This window comes from Lemur catta, chromosome 12, assembly GCF_020740605.2.
Source record: "Lemur catta isolate mLemCat1 chromosome 12, mLemCat1.pri, whole genome shotgun sequence".
Classification (NCBI taxonomy): Eukaryota; Metazoa; Chordata; class Mammalia; order Primates; family Lemuridae; genus Lemur; species Lemur catta.
The window spans coordinates 77,454,716-77,476,992 of NC_059139.1; the positions used below are offsets into that span (position 1 = coordinate 77,454,716).

A 22,277-nucleotide genomic window follows, 5' to 3' on the forward strand; every position below is an offset into this window, starting at 1 on the left:
ATCAGCATGCCATAGAAAGAAAACATGGAAGTTTAGTTAGTTAAATATTTTCTGGAAAAAAGTCTGGGTATAAATAAATATTGGTAAATATGAAATTATATGTACATCCCAAGTCTTGATTGTGAAGAGAAATGGAAACATAGAACTACAAAGCTAGAAGGAACCAGGTCTTCCACAGGTGAGCAAATTTAGTACCCAAACAAGTAGGATGACAATATTGACACTGCTATTTGGTAACAAAACCATGTCTAGAGTCCATCCATAGCTTCTGAAATTCCTACTCATAGCTATGGCCAGGTTATTTATTTATTAATCTGGTCTGCACAGGACGCAAGCAAAAAGAAGCTTTATTCTTTCTTCCACTGTCCTTTCAAACCTGCTTCCTGGACTCCTTTTCCACCCTTGAATAAAAACTTGGTAGTGGAGAATGTTCCCACCAAAGCCAGAGAAGCTCAAAGTGCCACTGTCAGGCATGGGTAGCCCCAGCTACAATCTTCCTGGTGCACGTCGCTGTCCTTGAGTCTCCCACACTCTAGAGGATACACATCACATTCTCCCAGTACTTCCACGTGGTGGGAAGGGTACCTTGCAGCACACCAAAAATAACTCTCTCCCCAATAGTCTTCATCACTAACTCTTCAACTCCAACCCCTGTGAGCAATGGGCCAATACAAGCAGAACTGGTTGCGTGACCACTTAACACCAACTGACTAGGCAATCCCTTTAGGATTTAGAGGCACTTGGCACCTATTGTGTTTATTTTGACATTTGGGCCTTTGCCCATATCTCTGAGACAACTGGAATAAAGGTCACATTTAAAATCCTGATACTGCTTCTGCTGACTAAAGAAATTGAAAAGAAAAGACAACACATATTATTAAGAATATTGGGATTAATATAGAGAAATGTTCCAAGATGCCTTCTCTTAAGTATTCACTTTAGCTTAATAATGACTTATGAAAATAATCCCAAATTCTCAGAATTGAAAGGGACCTTTAAATTCACCCAGCTATCTATCAGTTGCTAAAATATTTCCAAGTTCTTAACCATCTATGTTTGAACACCCTAATGATGGAGAAATCACCATCTCCTGGAACAGTTTGTTCCCATTTGGTATTGCTTGAAACCATCAGAAAGTCATCATATGCAACTCAAAACTGTTTCTTTAAGTTTTCCATTCCCTTGCTCTTAATTTGATCCCTTGGGATCACACAGAACAAGTTTAGTAATCCCTCTCTTATGTGACAGACTTACAAATATGTGAAACCAGCATTACCCCATCTTTTGATACTGCATTTGCTAACACCCAGTTTCTTTAGCCACTCCCTTCACAACACAGCTTCTATTGCTCTTCTTATCTTGCTTGCCTCTTCCTTCTTCTTTTTTTTTTTTTTTTTTTTTCTTAAATAACAGACATTTATTTCTCACAGTTTTAGACATCTGAGATCAGGGTGCCAGCATGGTCGGGTTCTGGTAAGGACCTTCCTCCTGGCTTGCAGACATTACTTGCTTCTTTCTGGAACAGTCTCTAGCTTGCTCATGCCCCCCTTGAGGTATAGCACCTAAGTTGAAGAGAGGGTAGTCTAGCCGGTAGGAGAAAGGGGGAACAATCCCCCGTCTCCTCTGCCATGCCACGCTTTTTGATCAATAAAACCTACGTTAACAATAACTCCGTTGATGCCTAAGTTAACTCTGCTGACAGCAATGGTACACAACTGATTTACACTATATTCACTGCCAACTATTTTTCCTAAGTCATTTCCAGATCTGCCACAGCTAAGATATGACTTATCCTGTATACATGCTGTTGATTTTAGGACACGAGTAGTGGTATTGACATGTAATCTCTTTAAAATCATTCTTATTATATTTACCAAGTTTAACTAAGCCCAAACTTTAGGATCCTGATTTAACCATACAATTTATTCTCTTTAATTTCACATCATCCCAAATTTGATAAAATTTGACAAAATATGTTCAGCCAAATCACCAATAAAAAGAATTAAAGAAAAAAGGCGAAGGACATCCCTAGAAACATCCCTCCATTTGACATAAATCTATTAAATACCTATACAATCAATATACAAAACTACACTGACATCACAGCGCCTATCTCACTTCATGTAGAAGTGTATTAGGAGAGACTTGGCCAAGTGCCTTGTTCAAATTCCAGTTTCCAAGTTCTCCACCCTTCCCAGTTCTGGAGCTCAGAACACCTTGTTAAAGAAGAACATTTGCTGTGATGGGTACTGAACTCAGCCTGGCTTCTCATGAATAAGTGATACTGCCTCTAGGAGCTCACCAACCATTTATGTGATAGTATATTACAGAATTGAAACCACATTCATTCTTATAGACCAGAGTTCATTGAAATTCCTACTTACCGCTTTTAGAAGTTTGAAGGATTGGAATCCTAAATTTTTCCCAACTTAAAGCCCTTCTGGTGCCCTCCATGATTTCTGGAAGGGTTCTGTGTTTTAAATTTCAAATTGCCTCAGTACTCAGGGATATCATTTATTCAGTTGAAAGACTTCAAGTCTCTAATGGAGCATCTGGGAATTCTCTTTCAGTGGCTAAAAAAAAAAAAAAAAATATTAACATTAATACAACTAAAACCACTCATTAGAAACCCAGGTTTTATGTTTTGTGCTGTTTGAACTATTCTGTGCCCCACAGGAGCGCCTAATGCATAGATCATCCTCCAGCGCTGTCTGCTCCTCCAAAGACTCTTGTACATCAAAGAGCTGAGTTACTGACATGGAAACAGTTTTTTCTGAAAATATCCTCGGTAATGTGTGGACTTGAAACACATGACACATATATTTAGTCATAAAAATATAAAACATGCATTTTTATCTAGCAACTATTTATTTCCACATGTGTGACTAAACACAGCAATCAAGTCACATCTGACTTAAAAAAAATTAAGACAAATTGAGCTGCCTAACCCACAAAAGAAGTAACTGTTAATAATTTGGCCCCCATCGCTATGTATATTTCTTGGATCTGGCTCCTGACTGAAGCACCAACTTCATTTTCCTGGTTAGCTCAGGACATATAGTTTTGGGGTATAGAGAATCTTACCACTCAGAGAAGTTTCATTCTTGTTTGAACTGGAATGCATAAGATTTTTTGGGGGGTTACTCTAAGTAACACATTAAAAAAGGCCTTTCCTGTGTATCTAGACTAGATTTAAAAAAAAAAATCAAAGCCTCCCTTGTGATAAACTAGTATGAAAACCAAGTTTAAAGAAACACCTGGAAGATGAGGTGGCTTTACTCAAATATGGATATTCAGTTGCTAATTTCATTCCACTTAAACTGTAATTTTGTGAATGTGCCTCTATGAATCCGTGTGGGTTTTGTGCTTGGCTTATACTGCCACCTGGTGTTTTGCTACATGTACTAACATAAGACGGGTAAAATTTCTTGAATTGGCATCCACTTAGCAGTCTCACTGGCACTGACAAGTCAATACTTCCTGTAAGATCTCTAAAATGGTGGCGCAGAAGAGAGTTTACAAAAATCAAATTAAGACAAACTACATTTACTTAATCACATCATTTTTATGTGAACACATTTAGCATAAAGATTAGTAAATACATAATGAAAAATCTACAAGAAAAAAATTTAAGGACAATTACACCCAAAATAAGGACAAAATGAATGAAAAAGACAAGGCTTTTCCAAACATAGGCCTGCCTAGCTTCTAATACAAGTCAACACATAAAGCCCAGAAAAACAAATTAGAAAATTAGGAGTTAAACAGTATTACTACAAATGAGTAAAATTATAAAAATATTAATATTTTTCATAGGATTCTTTGGCATGTTTCTCCTTTGTGAAATGTCTCCTTTTGACTTTGGCTCTACTGATTTCTCAGTATTCATAATAGATAAACATGAATATTTTATTATTAGCATATTTGTCTTAATTTATTGTATGAATTTTTCCAGGTGATACATGGAATGTCTCTTTAATCATTAGTTTAGACACAAAGAAGTTCTAGATTTTACCAAACCAAGATTGTCAAATATGTTCCTACTCCTTCCATTTATTTATTTATTTTAAAAATAAATGTTATTTATTATTTTGAAAGATAAGACTTTCTCATGGTTCAAACGAGAATAAAAGTCTCTATTACCCCATTGTTCATTGTAACAGGTTTCCTGCCACCTTTTGGAAACAGCCGTTGATTTTTAAGTTTAGTAAGTCTTTTCTACAAACAAATATTTTTACTTAGCTTTTCTGTCATTTCATTTTTTCATTTAATTTTTTAAACTAGATAAGATAAGCCTTATTTTGCTTTTTAATATCAAGTAAGTCTCTTTTTATCCCCCCAATGGCAAATTACTCTTGCTAACAACATGTGTTGGACAAGTCCTCCCTGCTCTGCTGACTTGGGATATTTGCTTTAAGACATATTAAAATCCAACATACACTAAGAAGTGTCTCTGACTTATAGCTTCCATTTTATGAGTAGGGAATGCCTGTGCCATTACCATGTTAATTTAATTATCCTGTAAAATTCAGAATGTTTTAATATTTAATATTAGAATATGTTTAACATTTAGTATTAAGGAAGGAGTTAGTTCTCCTTCATTTCTCTTCTTCTAAATTGTTCTGGCTATTCCCATCAGTTTATTATTCTAAAAGAACTTCAGAATAATTTTGCCAGGTTCCCAAAGAATTTGACCAAGTTACTTTAAGAAAGAGACTGAAAATTGCTCTAAATTATAAATAATTTTGGAAAGAATTGTTACCTTTACATATAGCTTATTAGTAGAAAAAGTAGGATTAGTGATAAGCCCTTCTAATGTTCTTAAGCTGCACAGTTTTTCAAGGACCAAATTGACAAAGAAACTCAAAAGATGCTTTGTGCCTGCAATATGGCAGGAGAGATATGCAGAGAAATCCTCTAATTCAGAACAAATAAAAATGCTGCACAAAATATAGTAAAATACTGTTCTAAATACATGGCTGAGTTGGTTGAAAAATAAAGGAAGACCCCAGAGTCACAAATAAAAGATAACACGAATGCAAAGCAAGTTCTGGAGCTTACGTTTGCGTGGAATATTTGCCTATCCCTGGTGGCTTGGAGCTTAGGCGTCATGAGCCCACATGGGAGTCAGGAGATAAGATATGAGGCCTGAGGAAGGTGCGGTAGGATTAATGACCCATGCATAAAGTTGTGTCCCCTGAAAAGTAACATCCTCAGTGAGTGAATGGGGGAGGGATCACCCTACAGAGAGGAACAGGAGGGATAATTAGCCTATGTAGTATGAAAAAAGATAAAATAGGAGGGGAGTTTTCTTGAAAATTACTAACACCAACCCTCCCTCATGTAGGATGAGGTAAGAATTCACACTGTCTCTGTAGTCTATGTGCTCCCAGGTCAGTGCTGCTCTAAGTACCCAGCAAAACAAACATAAATCCTTTCTAAAGGAACAGATCAAATGGTTATCACAAATTAATTTCCAAACAACATAAATTCCCAGTGGGGAAAAAAATCACAAACCAATGAGACAATAGGCAATAAATGAGTCAGTTGAAACAGAGTTAGACCCTGCCAATGTGGGGCCTGATAGAGTATCAAATGAGCATGTATAATATATTTCAAGAAATAAAAGGGGAACAACAAAGAAGCAAAAGATATCACAAATTACCTACATCTCTGGAAAAGAACCAAAGAGAACTCCTTAAAAAATAATGTATAGTAACTGACATTAGAAACTCAGTGTTAGCTGCTGAAAAGAGAATTAGTAACTTAGAATATAGAGCTGAAGAAGACAGACACCACGTCTCAGTTTCAAGAATCTCAATTAATCACAGCCAGGATTAAAAAAAAAAAAAAAACCACATCTATTCATGTTGCAATAAAATTCATATCATCCAAAAAAAAGAGAAAAGACAAATCACGTGGCAAGGAACAACTGTTAGCATAAGCTCTAAATTTCCCAATACAGGAAATAATAGCTCCAAAGTGCTGAGAGAAAATAACCATCAATTTAGAATTATGTGCCCAGCAAAATCTCCTTCAAAAATGAGAGTGAAACACAGACATTTCCAGACAAATAAAGGCTATGAGAGTTTAGAACGAGTAGATTCTCAATAAAAGAGTCTCTAAAGCAGTGTTTCTCAAACATTAATTTGTATGTGAATCACCTGGGGAGCTTGTTAAAACACAAATTGTAATTCACCCCTACATCTGAGGAGGGATCAGAGATTCTACATTTCTAACAAGCTCCCAAGTGTTGCTGACGCTGATGGTCAAAGATCACAATTAGAGTAGAAAGGTTCTCTAAAGTGTATACTTCAGTAAGAAAAAGTATTATCTTGAATGGATAGTCTGAGATGCAGGAGGGGATGATGATCAAACAAATGATAATCTGCAGGAAAATTTATTTAATTAAAGACTGTATAAAACAGTAAGAATAATGTGAAATTTGTAAGTTTAAAAATATATAAAATAGAATTAAAATACTGGACAACAGCACATAAGTGGAGCAAGGGATGCCTAGTCAGAGCATTCTAAGGTCTATGTTTTTTGTGTTCAAGAAGAAGATAAATATATATTTTATATATTTACATATATTATTTATATATTTCATATATTATTTATATATTTTATCTTTAAGTTAGACATGCAAGTTGAAATTTTGAGGAGAATCACTCAAAGACTATAAATTGGGTTCATAATTTCCATATTATGACAGGAGAAAGTATTAAATACAATTTTCAACAAGTCTAAAAGACTAAAATATAAAAAATGCAAAGGCAAAAAGTAACATAGAAAAAAGAGAGCTGAAAAGGAAATGCAAAATAAAATCATAGAAATGAATACAAACATACATTTACATTAAATGTAAGCAAACTAAATGTTCCAGTTAAAACACAAAGATCATAAAACTGAATTTTTTAAAAATCCAACCTTATGCTATTCACAAGACTGCTATGGTCCAAAATGAATGTTTGTGTACCTCCAAAATTCATATGTTGAAACCTAACCTCTAAGGCAATGGTATTTTTTCCCTTCCCCTTCCCTTGCCTTTTCCCTTTCCTTCTTCCTTTTCCTTCTTCCTCTCCCCTCCCTTCCTTCTCCCCCTCCCTTCCCTTCCCTTCTCTTTTCTCTTCTTTTTTTAAAGACAGGGTCTCACTCTGTTGCCCAAGCTGGAGTGTAGTGACACAATCACAGCTCACTGCAACCTGGAACTCTTAGGCTCAAGTGATCCTCCTGCTTCAGCCTCCCAAGTAGATAGGACATGTCACCAGGCCCAGCTAATTTTTTATTTTTTGTAGAAATGGGATCTTGCTATGTTGCCCAGGCTAGTCTTGAACTTCTGGCCTCAAGCAATTCTCCCAGTTCAGCCTCCCAAAGTGCTGGGATTGCAGGCATATAGCCACTGTACCCAGCAAGGTGATGGTATTAAGAGATGGGACCTTTGGGAGGTGATTATGTCATGAGAGCAGAACCCTCATGAATGGGATTAGTGCCCTCATAAAGGGCTTGAAGGAGCATGTTAGCCCCTTCTGCCATGTAAGGAAGCAGAAAGAAGGTGTCATCTATAAGGAACAGGCCCTCATCAGACACTGAATTTGCTGGCACCATGATCTTGGACTTTCTAGCCTCCAGAACTGTAAGAAATAAATTTATGTTGTTTATTAATTACCTAGTCTAAGATACTTTGTTATAGCAGGAATGGACTAAAACATAACATAGCTATACTGTAAGGACACAAAAACTGAAAGTAATAGGATGAAAGAAAATAAACCATATGAATACAAACCAATAAAAGTTCATATGAAAATTATCAACCTGGTATAAGCAAAAATGACAGAAATGTAAGGGAAAATTAATGAATCCATTATCATAATGGAAAACTTTCAAACACAAAATAAGTAACAAATCAGATTATCAATCAGTAAGGATATAGAAGATTTAATTAATATAGTTAATAAACTAGAGCCAAAGGACATATTATGGAACATAACATGCAACAAATAGAGAAGACAGAACACGTATAAAAACTGACCACATTTAGGACATAAAGAAACCAAATTTCAAACAATCAGAATCCTTTATTACTTATTATTTATTATCAAAAATAAATAAAAAGATAGCTTACACTCAAAAAGATTCCATGCATTTGAAATTAGAAATATATTTCTAAATAACTCAAAAGTCAAAGAAGAAATCACAAAAATACTTTGAACCAAATATTGGTACACACCAATATGGCCAAATTGGTTGGTAAAATATTGAAAAACGTTGGAACATTTTGGGAAATATTAAGTATTAGAAGAGATTAAAATTAACTAATAATGTAAATGTGAATATAAAATAGTTACACTACTTATATGATATTGCAGTGAGCACTGACAAAAGGATCTTCTGCTATCATGTCATCTGAGAATATTCACAACACTATTCTCCAATTCACCCTGACTCACAGCAAACTTTATATTAATAGTTCCATTGAACATTCTGTTTTTTTAAATTTCAGAATATTATGGGGGTACAGACATTTTGGTTACATAAATTGCTTTTGTACCATTTGAATCAAAGTTATAAGTGTGCCCATCCCCCAAATAGTGTGCGTTGTACCTGTTAGGTGTGGATTTATCCATCCCCTCCTCCCTCTTCTCACCTGCTTGATTTCCAATGAATGTTATTTCCATATGTGCACATAAGTGTTGATCAATTAGTTCCAATTTAATGGTGAGTACATGTGGTATTTGTTTTTCCACATTCTTGTGATACTTCACTTAGAAGAATGGTCTCCAGTTCCATCCAGACTTCAAGCTACAATACAAGGATCTAGGAACCAAGACAGCACGGTACTGGCACAAGAACAGAGACATAGACCAATGGATCATAACAGAGAACCTGGATACAAAACCATCCTCATATTGCCATCTGATCTTTGACAAAGCAGACAAAAACATACACTGGGGAAAAGAATCCTTGTTCAATAAATAGTGCTGGAAAAATTGGATAGCCACATGTAGAAGACTGAAACAGGATCCTCACCTCTCACCACTCACAAAAATCAACACACAATGGATAACAGACTTAAACCTAAGGTATGAAACCATAAGAAATCTAGAAGAAAAATGTTGGAAAAACTCTTACAGACATCAGCCTAGGCAAAGAATTTGTGAAGAAGACCCTGAAAGTAATCACAACAACAAAAATAAATCAATGGGACCTGATCAAATTAAAAAGCTTCTGCATAGCCAAGGAAACAATCATTAGAGCAAACAGACAACCTACAGAATGGGAGAAAATATTTGCATGCTATACATCTGGTAAAGGGATGATAACTAGAATCTACAAAAAATTCAAGCAAATCAGCAAGAAAAAATCAAACAACCTCATTAAAAAGTGGGCAAAAGACATTAACAGAAACTTTTCAAAAGAGGATAGACTAATCACTAACAAACATATGAAAAAAATCCTCAACATCTCTAACCAGGGAAATGCAAATCAAAACCACAATGAGATCTCACTTAACTCCAGTGAGAATGGCTGTTATCAAAAAGTCCCAAAACAACAAATGCTGGCATGGATGCGGAGAGATAGGAACACTCATACACTGTTGGTTGGACTGCAAACTAGTACAATCTCTATGGAAAGTAGTATGGAGATACCTCAAAGAACTAAAAGTAGAACTACCATTTGATCCAGCAATCCCACTACTGGATATTTACCCAAAGGAAAAAAAAAGACATTCTGTAAAAAAAGATCACCTGTACTCAAATGTTTATAGCAGCACAATTCACAATTGCAAACATGTGGAAACTACCCAAATGCCCATCAATACATGAGAGGATTAATAAAATGTGGTATATGTATATCATAGAGTATACTCAGCCATCAAAAAAATGGTAAACTAATACCTCTTGTATTAACCTGGATGAAATTCCACTGAATATTCTTTACAAAGTACTCAGGGCTTTCGGATGATCACTAGTTTTTCATTTTGCTAGAATTATATAGTTGCTACTACTTCTAAATATTTTGCTTTTACTTTGGACATAATGTGCATGCAATGTAATTCTTGTGTAAGGAACAACTGTTCAGCATTTTGATATTTTTACATTCAAGAATTTATAACATAATTTTAAGTATAAATTTAAAATCAAATACCTACAATAAAGAAGACAGTTTCCTTAAATGTTCTTTTTTACATATTATTTACATGATTCTTCTAAATCTACAGGAGATTCAGCAGGAATGTAGGAAAGCAAATAAATAAATAAATCTGCAGAAGAATAAAAAAGACCTGGTAATAATGAAAAACCATGAAAAATGCTCTAATACTGTGTACAAATTGGAACAACACGGAATATCACTGTGTAAGCATTAAGTAGCTCCCCAAAATATTTGTAAATCTGAAATAAAAAATAACTTGACAAAAATGGAGTGATTTATTATTGCTAAAGTGACAAATTCTGGATATAAATTACGCTAACAGAAAAAGTAGTATCAATAAAAGTTTAAAATACTAAATCATTACTAACAAAATTGACAATCCCATAATACACATTAGGAATGAAAAAGAAACATAAATCTTGAGGCTGGGTACACTGGCTCATGCCTGTAATCCCTACCCCCCCCCCCCCCCCGGAGGAGGAGGTGGGAGGATCTCTTGAGGCCAGTAGTTCAAGAGCAGCCTGGACAACACAGCAAAACCTCATCTCTATAAAAAATTTAAAAAGTAGCCAGGAATGGTAGCACGTACCTGTAGTCCCAGCTACACTGGAGGCTGAGGCAGGGGCATCACTTGAGCACAGAAATTCGAGTTTGCCTGGTGACAGAGTGAGACTATATCTCTAAAAAAATAAAAATAAATAAGTGAAGGAAATACGAGATTTACAAAGATAATCAGATAATATAACGAACAACTTTCTGCTAACAAATTTAAAAACATGGGAGAAATAGACACTTTTCTAAGAAATTTAATTTACCAATACTCACCAAAGAACTAGAAAACTTCAATAGTCCTAGATCATTAAAGAAGTTGAATCAATAGTTGAAAATCTTTGCACAAAGAAAATAATAGATAGTTCAAATGTGAGTTTTGGGGGGTTTTGTTTTTGTCTTTGTTTTCAGAGAGAGAGCTGTGAACAATGGCCTGATCATAGCTCTCTGCAGCCTCAAACTCCTGGGTTCAAGGTATCCTCTGACCTCAAAGTGCAGTTATTTTAATCCAGAAAAAATTCTGACATTACACAAAAATTTTCAGAGGAGAGAAAAAGAGGAAAAGTTCTTCAATTAACTTTATAAAGCTAGTACAGGCATACTCCACAGAAGCTCTCCTATATTAATGTTTTCCCACTAAGTTACCTCTTGTATTTAATAGCACAACATCATACAACATGTGTATCTCTCAAAACAGCATTTCAGCTGATATTTACATAGGAAAAATTCTATTTTGGACCCCAAAACTCAATACAACATTTTTAACAACCACCAGAAATAATGAATGTTTAACTAGATAGCTGGGAATCCTGTGATTAAGAGAAGGTGACACACAAAATTAACTCACACATGTACCATCTTCATATATTAATAGAAGTCAACTCTCCCTCAATTTATCACGGATTCCATGCAATTCCAATAAACTGAACTTTACAAGCTAATTGTAAAAACTGCATGCAAGAGAAAAGGGACAATAATAGCCTTTTCTGAAAAAGATTATGGTGTCTGGGTGGTAAAATGGATGTGGCAAGGCAGAGTACCTGCCACTTCATATATCAAGACTTAGTATAAAAATATAGTAATTAAGACAGTGTAATATTGACACAGGATAGGCAAATTGACCAGTGGGACAGAATAGATAGCACAAAAACAGAGCCATTCAAAAAAAAGAAAAAAAAAACACCCTTGATATATGACTATGGTGGCATGGTAGAAAGGACAGGCTATTTGAAATCAGTCTTAGAACAACAGGTTATCCACATGGAAAAACCTAATTGGATCCCTAGCACCCTATAAACAAAAGTCAACTCCATATGGAGTAAGTGCTTTAAAATGAAATGTGCATAGCTTCAATGTAAAATCTCATTCACACTCCTAATGAGAAAATGGGAGACAAGCAAGAGTGTAGTAAGACATAAAGCTTACTTACTCTCCACCCCTTACAGGGTATATTAGTTTCCTCTTGCTGCCATAAAAAATTAACCATCTATACCATCTGCTCTCTAGCAGCTTAAAACAACACAAATTTCTTATCCCACAGTTCTATAGGACAGAAGTCTGCCATGAGTCTCACTGAGCGAAAATCAAGGCATTAGCAGGGCTATGTTCTTTTCTAGAGACTCTAGGGGAGAACTTGTTTTTACACTCATTCAGGTGTTGACATAATTCAGTTCCATGCAGTTGTGGAAACGAAGTCCCTGTTTCCCTGCTGACTGTCAGCTGAGAGCCATTCCCAGCTTCTTGAGGCACCCATATTCTTTAGCTTGTGGGCCCTTTCCTCCCACTTCAAAGCCAGCAATGGAGGGATGGGTCCTTCTCATCTCATTTCTCCTGCCTTCTCTTCTGCCGAATCCCTAACTCTTTGTTCTTCTTGTTCCATTTTTATCTCCCCATCTCAAGGCCCCAAATGTTAATCATATCTGCAAAGACCCTTCTGCTATGTAATGTAACATATTCACGCATTCTGGGGATTAGGACATTGATATCTTTGGGTGACCATTATTCTGCCTTTACAGGGAAATTCTACCACACAGGGAAACTGAGGTTGTTCCATGTTTACACTAACACTGTGTGTAGTTTGAACACCTTTACACAATGCCTCAGCCCCACAGGGAAGGGTGAAGGGGCGAGTACATAGAAAATATCCCCTATCTTCTTCTCATGTCCGTTCTGCTCACCTGTACTTAGTTATTGGGTTTTCCTTGCCAGGATGTGTGAGGTTAAAGCAAACAGGAAGATGAAGAAATTAGAACTGATTTCCTAACACCCAACACAAATCCAATAATTGGAACAAATGCCTTTTCTCTACCTACTCCTGACTTGTCCAAAGTTTAGGGAGGAAAAGGGAAGAAAAGAGTAAAGCAGGAGCAAAAATGTAAAGCCATTAAAAGAAAAACAGCATATCCCCTCCTTCCTTAAGAACTCAATCCAAGAAGTTTCCATACGTGGGGTGAGAGGAAGAGCTTAGCTCATTTGAATCATTTATCAAATGTCATTGTACCACACACAGTGCTACATGATTCCAAAAACCTTTCTTAATTCTTTAAACTAACCTATATAATACATGTGTATAGTTACTACTCTGTAAATGAGGAAACTCAGTCTCAGAATGGTGGTCATTACCTAAGAGAACAAGTGTCTAAGGAAATTTCCTCTCCCTGACTTTCCATAGCAGGAAGGCAAGACTAAGGGTTGTTATAATCCCCAAACTGTACCCTTCAGTGTCGTTAAATGACAGTCTTGGTGGTATTGCCCTCCTTTCCCAACCTTTCTCTTGCCCAGACGTTAGTGACTTCCAAATGCAAGTCCAGAGTTATTTAACTTCTTGTAATCATTATACACTTACCTCTTCTGCATGGTCATTGTCCCCAGGTTAATTATGTTATTATTCAGGCTAGCCCTTGTGTGACAACTACTGAACTGTGGGCCTGGATTATCTTTTCCTTTTCTTTTTTTTTTTAAACCACTTTATTGAGGAATAATTGAGATACAAAAACCTATATTGAATATATACAACCTGATGAGTTTGGAGATAAGCTTTTTAAGCTCTTTTTCCTTCCCCCCCACCCCCGCAGTAGGCTTCAAAGAAACAAAGAAAGGTGCTGAGACTGTGGTCTCTGGATGAATCTCTACTGGAACTTACAGGAACAAGGAGACCTAGTTGTAACCACACATTGTCTCACTGTCATTCCTGTCCCTTCAAGGAGTCATGGTTATCAGGAAAGAAAGCCAATTAACAATCTGCTTCATTTCTGTAGTGATTATTAATCAACTATAAAATTTCAACATAAAATCCCAACTCCATATCGCAAGTATGTGCGATTTGCTCCTGTCTGTCTCTTCAGATGCATCTTGTCCCTCTGCACTCCTCAGCTCCAGCCACACCGGCCAAGGCCCACTGTCCCCATATCTTGCATGACCACTCCCACATACTCTGCTCCGAGGTCACCTCCAATCGTCCTATGGCCGCCCTAGCCCCCTGAGCTGCTGAGCACTTGAAAGGTGCCTCGTCTGAACTGAAATATGCTGGAAGTATAAATAAAAATGTACACAGGATTGTCAAGACTTAGTAAGAATAAAAGAATGTACAACATGTCGTTAATAATTCCATATTGGTTACATGTTGAAATGATAATTAACATATGTTGGGTTATTATTAAAATTAACCTGTTTCTTTATACTTTTTATAATGTAGCATTTCGAAAATCTAAAATTACATTCGTGGTTCGCACTACATTTCCATGGGACAGCGATGCTCTGTCGCTCTTCCCTCTTTTGCTTCCCTCTGCGCTCACCCTGCGTGGCGTCACAGTACCCAGGTTTACCTGTTTAGTCTTTGTCGCTCAGCCACAATGTGAGACGGAGCCTGTCCGTCTCATTCACACCTGAGTCCCAGGCACTGAGGACAGAGCCTGGGGCACAGTAAATACTTCACGTTTTTTGAGTAAATGACCTTATTATTCCTCTGCTGGAGACTGAACTCTGTCGCCCCCCAAAACTCGGGGTCTGAAGTCCCATGGGTGACGGCCCCGCTCAGCGCCGAGCGCAAGCTCGTGACCCTGGGAGGGAGGATGGCTAGAACCCCCCACTTCGTAAAACCTCCTTCTCCGTCGAAAGAACTGGTCACACAACCGCGCCGGCGTCTCGGGCTGGGAGACCTCGCTCCTCGGTTCCCTCCGCTTGGAAAGGCAGCCCACGGCCCCGCGCCGGGCACTTCTCCGTCCCGCCACGCGGCGGCGTCCCCGCGTCCCCGAGAGGGCGGCGGCGATGGTACAGTCCGCTCTCCCCGGCCCCTCGGCGGTGGGCGCTTCCGCGCGTAGAAAAGCATTGTGGGAAAGCGGCGCGGCCCTTCCTGCCGCCCGTGCCTGGCCGGGCGCGCGGTGCTGGCGGCCTGGATGGCGCCTGGCTCGGCGGGCCGCGTGGGCCCCCACGCCGCGGTGCCACCCTGAGCCTGGCGAAGCGTCCGCGGGTCTCTGACCGTGAACTCGTGGAGGGCGGCGACCTGGCCTCGGCCACGATCTCCGCGGCGCCTCGGGAGGGCCGTAGGCGGCCTTCGGCCTGCGTCCCCGTGCCCGGAAATGGGGAGGGTCGTTAAGTGGATTTGTGTTCATTGATCGACTGTATGCCGGGGAGTTTTTTAATAGAAGCGGTTTGGGGTTATTTTCGTGTGAGTAAAAAGGCTGCGGAGTATAACTGCCTTTATGCCTTCCCTGCCCCGGGGTAAAATTAGCGTAGAGGCAAAGTGCCGTTTAAGGTGTAGATGATTTAAGCCGTTTCCAAGTGCAGTACTTGGCGGGCATTGAGTCTCGGCGATTCTGCAGGTGAGTTTTCATGGTGCGAGAAAAACCAGCTGCCTTGGGCTTCTAAGAATTTTAACCAACTATTTGAAACATTTTGCATTTTAATTTTCATTACGAAGTCGGTTTTGACCCATAGGAGGAAATTTCTCCGCAGAGAAATTGTTCCCATTCAGAGTTTTATCAGAACAGTTAATTTCTGGGCCAGTCAGCAACCTTACGCAGCAAATGGAGCCTTTGTGTTGCCCATTCACTTTCGAAACTAGTGGATGTGGTGTCAAAAAAGGCGTAAATTAAATGCTTTGCAGCCTTTTCCTGCCCTTAAATTTGGTATCTTTGGTGTAGGAGCTGCTAAAGTAACAGTTAATGCTTTTGTTTACACATGTGATCTTGAGCCTCCCAGCGTTAAGCATGTGGTTTCTTTTAACCAGTTTTAACTAATTTTTGTTCAGGTAGAAGATGGATGCTTGAAGCACGGACTGCGGCTGAGAACCACGTGGGAACACCAAGGTGACTTAAGGTAGTGTAATACTGTAATTACACCATAAGGCACTTTGTAATGGGGCTTTCATCACCTTTTAAATTGAGGTGCCTTCTCTAGTATTAAATTGGCATTAATGGCTCATTGGTATTAGTACTGCTACATCTGTAGTTATCAAGATGGCATTAACAGCAAATGGGACAGCTCCCAGCTTTTTTTTGTGACAGTTTTGGTTTTTTCTCAGTATCCCAGAGGAACAAATGTACACAGTACTGGCATTCTGGATTTCTTAATATTTGTGTTTTGTGTAGTAGCTAGATTTTAAAACCTGCCAAATTTCAGGTATGTTGTATCTTAGCATTTAGAGCCAATCTGGAAATACGTAACTCTTGTAATACTTAAAAGCATGTAATGAGAGTATTACCAAGTTCTTTATTGAGATGTGACAACTGTAAATATTTGCTGGTCAAATTGAGTACTGTATTTTTTTCTCTTAGGATGTCCTTGGTGAGGATTTTGAAAATTTGATCTTCGCGAGAGGTGACTGGATCGCTTAAAATTTCCAGGAACCTGAGTACTGAAATAATTGCCTTTGAATGGTCCATAAACATACATGTAAGACAGTGGGGATATGAATAAATATTTTAATGTGCTTGCTTGAGATTTGTTTTAAGTGATTAATTGCCAGAAAATAGCTATTGCTGAAAAATCAAAGGGTTTCTTTGCCCCCTCCCCCCAGTAACAAAAGTTGTTAAACCTCAGCAGCTAAAGTCAATATTAACTGCTATTACCATAATTGATAGCCTTAAGATAGCTTGTGCTTGGCCCAAAGAGAAATAAGTGCTTTCTCCCAGTGACTCATGATAGAACAAGTGATTTCTAGGTCACACGTGTGCTTTACCTGCACTCACTGCATACTTTTTTTTCCAACTAGATTGTTCATGTTCAGTTAGGTTGGCTTAAACTTTGCAGGAAAGAACAAATAGTGTGTTCAGGCATTCAAAACATTTTATTGAAAGTGATAGTACTAGGAGCTGAGCACACAGTGGTAAGCACAACACAGTTCCTCCCTTTAGAAGCTTACAGCTGAGTGGAGGGAGTGTCATCACAAATGCAAAACTTCCATCCATTGTGAGATGAATCCCATGTTATTTGACCACGTCAGGGAAACCTGAGAAAGCAGAGTTAAGACTGAAGGTAGGGTTTTTGGGGGGTGGGGGGAGGGAAGCAAAATTGGGGGAATGACATGGAAAGACCTTTGGCTAGAAAAAAGGTATGACCATGAGTCCAATACATCTGAGTTTTGGCTGCTTTCCCCTTCGGTGCCCTGTTTTGGAATTGAGTGTGTAATGAGCCTTGTAAGGTGGCTATTATGGGAGGTGGGATTGTTAGGAGTCTTAAAAGAGGCATATAAAGAACCTAGAGCACTTAAGGCTCCCAGCTTTATTAAAGCATGCAAGGGAAATACATGGAAGAAATCAGATTTGCAGGAAAAGCCATGTAAGTGGTCCTGTTAGGCCACTACTGTTTAGGCAAGAGATGACCAGCTTGGAACAGTGCCAAAATTAGTTAAATAAGTGCTTCTAGTTTGAGAGCAAAGCCAATTAGGAGGTGTTCATAATGAGTTGTGGGTGTCTCGCTTTGAACATTCACAAGCATAATGGCACTGGATCTAGCTAGGGAGTGGCATGTAACTAATTGAATTTAAATTACTCTCCTGGCAGAAGAACACAACTCTGTAATCTACCCTTAAGGCCGTGGGTATAAATGAGATCTGCCTGGGGTGGAGGAAGAGCGCCTAGGTCTGAAATTTGAGAAACTTCAGTAACTAATGGCAAGGTAAAATAGGATGAGTTGCAAAGGATAGTCTGAATGGTAGGAGCAAAACAGCGTTACAGTACAGAAGCAAAAGGAACATTACAAGTCCTAAAAAGTCTCCTTGGGATCTAATGACATGGCGATTTTAGTGGAGTAGTAAGAATCCATATTAGAGATATTTTAAAATGGGGATTAGATGAATTGAGGGCACTGATCAAAGATAGTCCTCTGAAGAAAACTAGCTGAGAATGGGAGAAAAAAATAATAGCAGCTAGAGAGGAATTTGTGGTTGTGGCTATTTTTTAGATCATGGTCAAGTTTCAAACCAAGTAGCAAGGATCTAGCTTAAAGAGGTGGGATACAATAACACAGGAGAGAGCAGAGACAAACCCTGAGAAGGAAGAGGTGGACTCCAAAAGCACAGGTGGAGGGACAGGAAAGGGATTAGAGTTGATGGCAGCTGTGAAGAGGAGTGTATGTGATACGGGGAAGATAAAAGGTGTCTTGCATAAATACTTTCCCTGTGAGTTGCAAAGTCATCTGGGGAGAGGAAAGGTCTGGGCCATTGGGGACAGCTGGCAAATTAGATGGCCAGGCTGGGTGAAGGGACCATTTGAGGTTGACAATCTAAGATTAACTGAAATCCACACTTAGCCTTTTTTTTCTGAAAACACAAGGACACTTAAGAAATTAAAAGCAACACTTAACAAAGCTTTTTACATCATTTGTAAATAACTGGTAGAACATAACACCACAAAATACAGTATTACAAAGAACTTAATACTTATAGGAATAAAAATATCTGCAGTCTGAAAGTGAAGCCTCAGTCCTTGTGCATCTGGCCACTCTGAGAATCACCCAGAGCTGGGAAGACTTCTCCTTCCACTTGGTGTAGTATTGCACAACAAGCGAGCTGCAGTCCAGAACTCCAGAACCTTGATCAGAAGCATCTGGTCTTGGTAGTGGCAGATGCAGGCACAAGATACTTTGTTTCAGGAAGGAAAATGTGGCATCAAGTGAACTTTTACAAAACTATCCTTCCAGTTAAAAAGGCCCTTCAGCACAAGTATGCTGTAGCTTAACCTTTAAAAGAATCAAAAGATGCGGAAAAAACACTTGCAGGTCCAAGATATTTGAATAAAATAACCTAATTCACAGTTTCCAAAGTACCAGTGGCACAGACACTCTTCCCACCCCCATCCCGGGCCCTTCTCCACGATCAAGTCTCTAGCTTGAGGCGGGAAGCTTGGACAGTTTTTATTGTTTTTGCTGTGTGTTTCCCAGCTAGATTGTTTGTGGATGTCTGAGACTTTTCTTCAATCAGGCTGTCTTTAGACCCGTTTCTTCTCTAAAAATATATTTGAAAAAAAGATTAAGAAGGAAGTATAGCCAAATCAAGTATTTTTATTAAAACATCAAAAACTACTAAAGTTTTTCTTACATTTAAGATACCAAGTTATAACTCAAAAAAGTATAATACCAAAAGCTGTTCAAATATTCCCTCTAAATAGATAACAGAAAATAAACAGTTTATGTGTTTAATCTTTGTGGCTTAATATAGTTAAGTCTGACAGTTGTGTGTATAATGAGAATTTTATTCATGAAAATTAGGCATAATGAACCCAAATAAGTGTCCTTGGGTAGATAATTTCTAAATCAGGCTTTCAACCTTCCCACTTTTCCAGGCAGGGGCAGAGATTAAGAGAATGGAGAGTTGGGTAATTTTTAATCCCCTGATTATTTTCAGGAGCCACTGAATGCAGTGATGTCTTGGGAATAGAGATAACTGTCATTTGAGGTCAGAAGACTGGAGAGGTCTTGTAATATGAGTGGCCCCATCATTGGAGAAAAGGGGAGCTGAGTTACCAGAGCCCACGTGCCACATCTAGTACTTCTGGAATTAGGTCTTACACATCTCCTATAGCCATAGGTGGGGACCCTGAAAAATGGCACTAATAGTAATAGTACACAACAGCTCCCTTCTCTGCTCACTCCTGCTCTTACCTCCAAGTAATAAAATCCCTTATGAAAAGGATTTGTTCTTTAAGATTTGCATTCCGTCAAAAAGCCACACTCAAGGATCCAGAAGGCCACCTGGGATCCCAAGGTCACAGGTTCCCCATGCCACAACCATGTTTCCTTGCCCAAAAGTATATCTCCACACATTATGGGTTATACTGTCAGAATTCTATTATTTTGAGATTCATTTGGGCTAAATACAAATTACGCTTTAAGAAGGAATCGTTTGCCTGTTCCTATGACTTGCTTAATTTGTTTTACTGACGTTCAAAGAAGCACCAATGGAATAACAAGTCTGCCGAGCGCAGGAAGTATGAATCAATCTTTGGGATGGAAGATTTCTAGGTTGCTAAAGGTTGTCTAAAGAGGAAACTAGTGCATGTGAGAGAAGAATAGAGACTATAGCAAAAGAATCACCAGAAAAGGAGCTAGGAGGTGATCTAAAACAAACACTTGTAGGTTTGTCTAGGATTGAATCTGTCCCCTCTGTCTACAGACCAGAAGGAATTAGTCGAATCAAGTCCCTAATCTACCCCACTGTTACCAGCCTTTGCATGAAAAGGCCAGGTGAGGTGTAGGGCATGCCACTGCCAGAAGTCTGGCACCATGGTGAAACTTAGGAAGCACAACTTTCCTACTTCCATTGGTCATTCCAGCTCCTCCACGTGGCAGCCAGATTAATGGCTTCTTTTGGCACATACAATAAAATAAAATCCAAACCCTTTTCCCATAGCCTTTAAGGCTTTGTGTTACCCATCCCCCCCACCCCACATACACACACATGCTCAGCCCATATTGGTCTTTCAGCTCCTCAAATACCCAAGGCCTTTCCAGAGTCAGCATTTTCCCCATGTTTTTCCCTCTGCTTAGATCAACCTTGTGCCACTCACATGGCTGGTTCCTTACCTTCTAGGGCTTGGCTTTAAATGGCACTTTCTGAGACAGCTTTTCTGGCCACCCTAACTATCTAAAGTGAGGTCACCCTGTTGATTCTCTAGCTCAGGACTTTGTTTCTTCATAATGCCTACTTTATTTTTAATTGTTTTACCTATTTACTTTTATATACTATATGTTTAGGCCCAGTTCAGCAAACATTTTTTGGAAAGAGCCAGGTAGTACACTACATCCTGTTTGTGTCACGTATTACTGTTTGTTTTTAAAAACCCTTTAAAAGTGTAAAAACCATAATTAGCTCCTGGGCTGTACAAAAATAGGCAGCAGACTAGATTTGGCCCATAGGCTGTAGTATGCTGATTGCTTGGATTTGTTGAATTTAAAAGCAAAGGTGTCCCAGAGATGGGCTTAGAATCAGTGCCATTGATCAGAAAATGCATGTGAACTATTCTTGTGTCCAGCAAAGCAACAGCTTATATTTCAACATAAAATGTGAATAGATTTTAAAATTCCTGAGTGATGGTGAGGAAGTATAGAGTTCAGGAGTATAGAGTAGTTGGAAAAGCAAAAATACAATAAAATAAAAATTCCTATTTATATTGAGACTACCTAAAATTTAAGACCAAAAAAAAAAAAAAAACCTCTGAAACATATCTGCTTATAAATCATCACAATAACCCTAAGAGGTAAGCTGTCTACACTGTATAGAAATTAATGCTTTATCAACGATAAGTTAGGGTATACTTTAAAATAACTAAAAGAGTAGAATTTAAATGTTCCTGACACAAAGAAATGTTAAATGCCTGAGGTGATGGATACCTCAATTACCCTGACTTGATTAATTCACATTGTATACCTGTATCAAAACATCAAATGTACCCTATGAAGGATACATTTATACAACTATTATGTAACCACAGTAATTAAAAATAATAAATTTTTAAAAAGAAAGAAAATGAGGCTTAGAAGTAACTAAGATGCTCAAAGTCATACCAGTTGCGGAGATGAGATACAAATAATGCAGATGAGGAGACAAATAATGCAGGTCAGTTTGAATGCAAAGCCTAAACAATTAGTCATAAATAGAATTTTTGGAAAAGTGCTATCAACTTGAAACAAGTTGTCTGTTTGGACAGCCTATTAGCTACCCAGATTTATCTAATCCAATATGCAGATTGTAATAGCTGTGTTAACTGCTCAGACCTCCATTCCAGACTGAGGCATTCACTCCCCCAGCAGCTGGGAGTGTTAAGCTGCTGTGCAGCTCAAAACTGAACCCCAATCCCAAGGCCATGCCCCTCCCCGGAGTACCCTTATCAAATGACTGCTACATGGTGACTGTGAGGTTATGGAGGTTCAACCCCCTCATGTCAAAGTGGGATGAATCTGAAGGGCCATCTCAGAGCTCTAGAGCTCTCTTTGGGATCAACTGATGCCTTTGGTGGGACTGTATTACACAGTTCAACTCTTACTTCTGCCTACACCTGTCTTTCACTCCCCAACACGTGTTGATCCTGAGGGCACCTTCCAATAAATTTCCTACAAGCAAATCTCCACCTCAGAAT

At 38.4% G+C, this 22,277-nt stretch overlaps 1 protein-coding gene, 2 long non-coding RNA genes and 1 other non-coding gene across 7 annotated transcripts in view; 2 read left to right on the forward strand and 2 right to left on the reverse strand.

Moving 5' to 3' along the window:
* LOC123648394 overlaps positions 1 to 14,975 on the reverse strand; it is a 184,203-nt gene extending 169,228 nt beyond the window's left edge. For all 3 annotated transcript variants that reach the window (XR_006738606.1, XR_006738608.1, XR_006738607.1), the window contains exons 1-3: positions 14,529 to 14,975; positions 10,745 to 10,835; positions 2,385 to 2,573 (exon numbers count right to left, since the gene is read on the reverse strand). This is a non-coding gene — a long non-coding RNA (uncharacterized LOC123648394). The remainder of the gene's footprint in view (positions 1 to 2,384; positions 2,574 to 10,744; positions 10,836 to 14,528) is intronic.
* Positions 14,976 to 15,057: 82 nt separating this feature from the next.
* On the forward strand, positions 15,058 to 16,642 carry LOC123648393. Its single transcript, XR_006738605.1, has 3 exons — positions 15,058 to 15,524; positions 15,953 to 16,020; positions 16,479 to 16,642. It is a non-coding gene; the product is annotated as an uncharacterized LOC123648393 (long non-coding RNA).
* Positions 15,733 to 15,865, forward strand: LOC123648740. Its single transcript, XR_006738756.1, has one exon. It is a non-coding gene; the product is annotated as a small nucleolar RNA SNORA13 (small nucleolar RNA).
* Positions 16,643 to 16,971: 329 nt separating the features above from the next.
* Positions 16,972 to 22,277, reverse strand: part of EPB41L4A (erythrocyte membrane protein band 4.1 like 4A) — a 232,472-nt gene continuing 227,166 nt past the window's right edge. The window contains exon 23 of one of the 2 annotated variants that reach the window (XM_045566141.1): positions 16,972 to 18,882. In XM_045566141.1, coding sequence (XP_045422097.1) covers positions 18,844 to 18,882 — 39 coding nt within the window. In that variant the 3' untranslated portion in view covers positions 16,972 to 18,843. Of the gene's footprint in view, positions 19,148 to 22,277 lie in introns of both variants that reach the window. The other variant, XM_045566139.1, reaches the window with a different exon arrangement.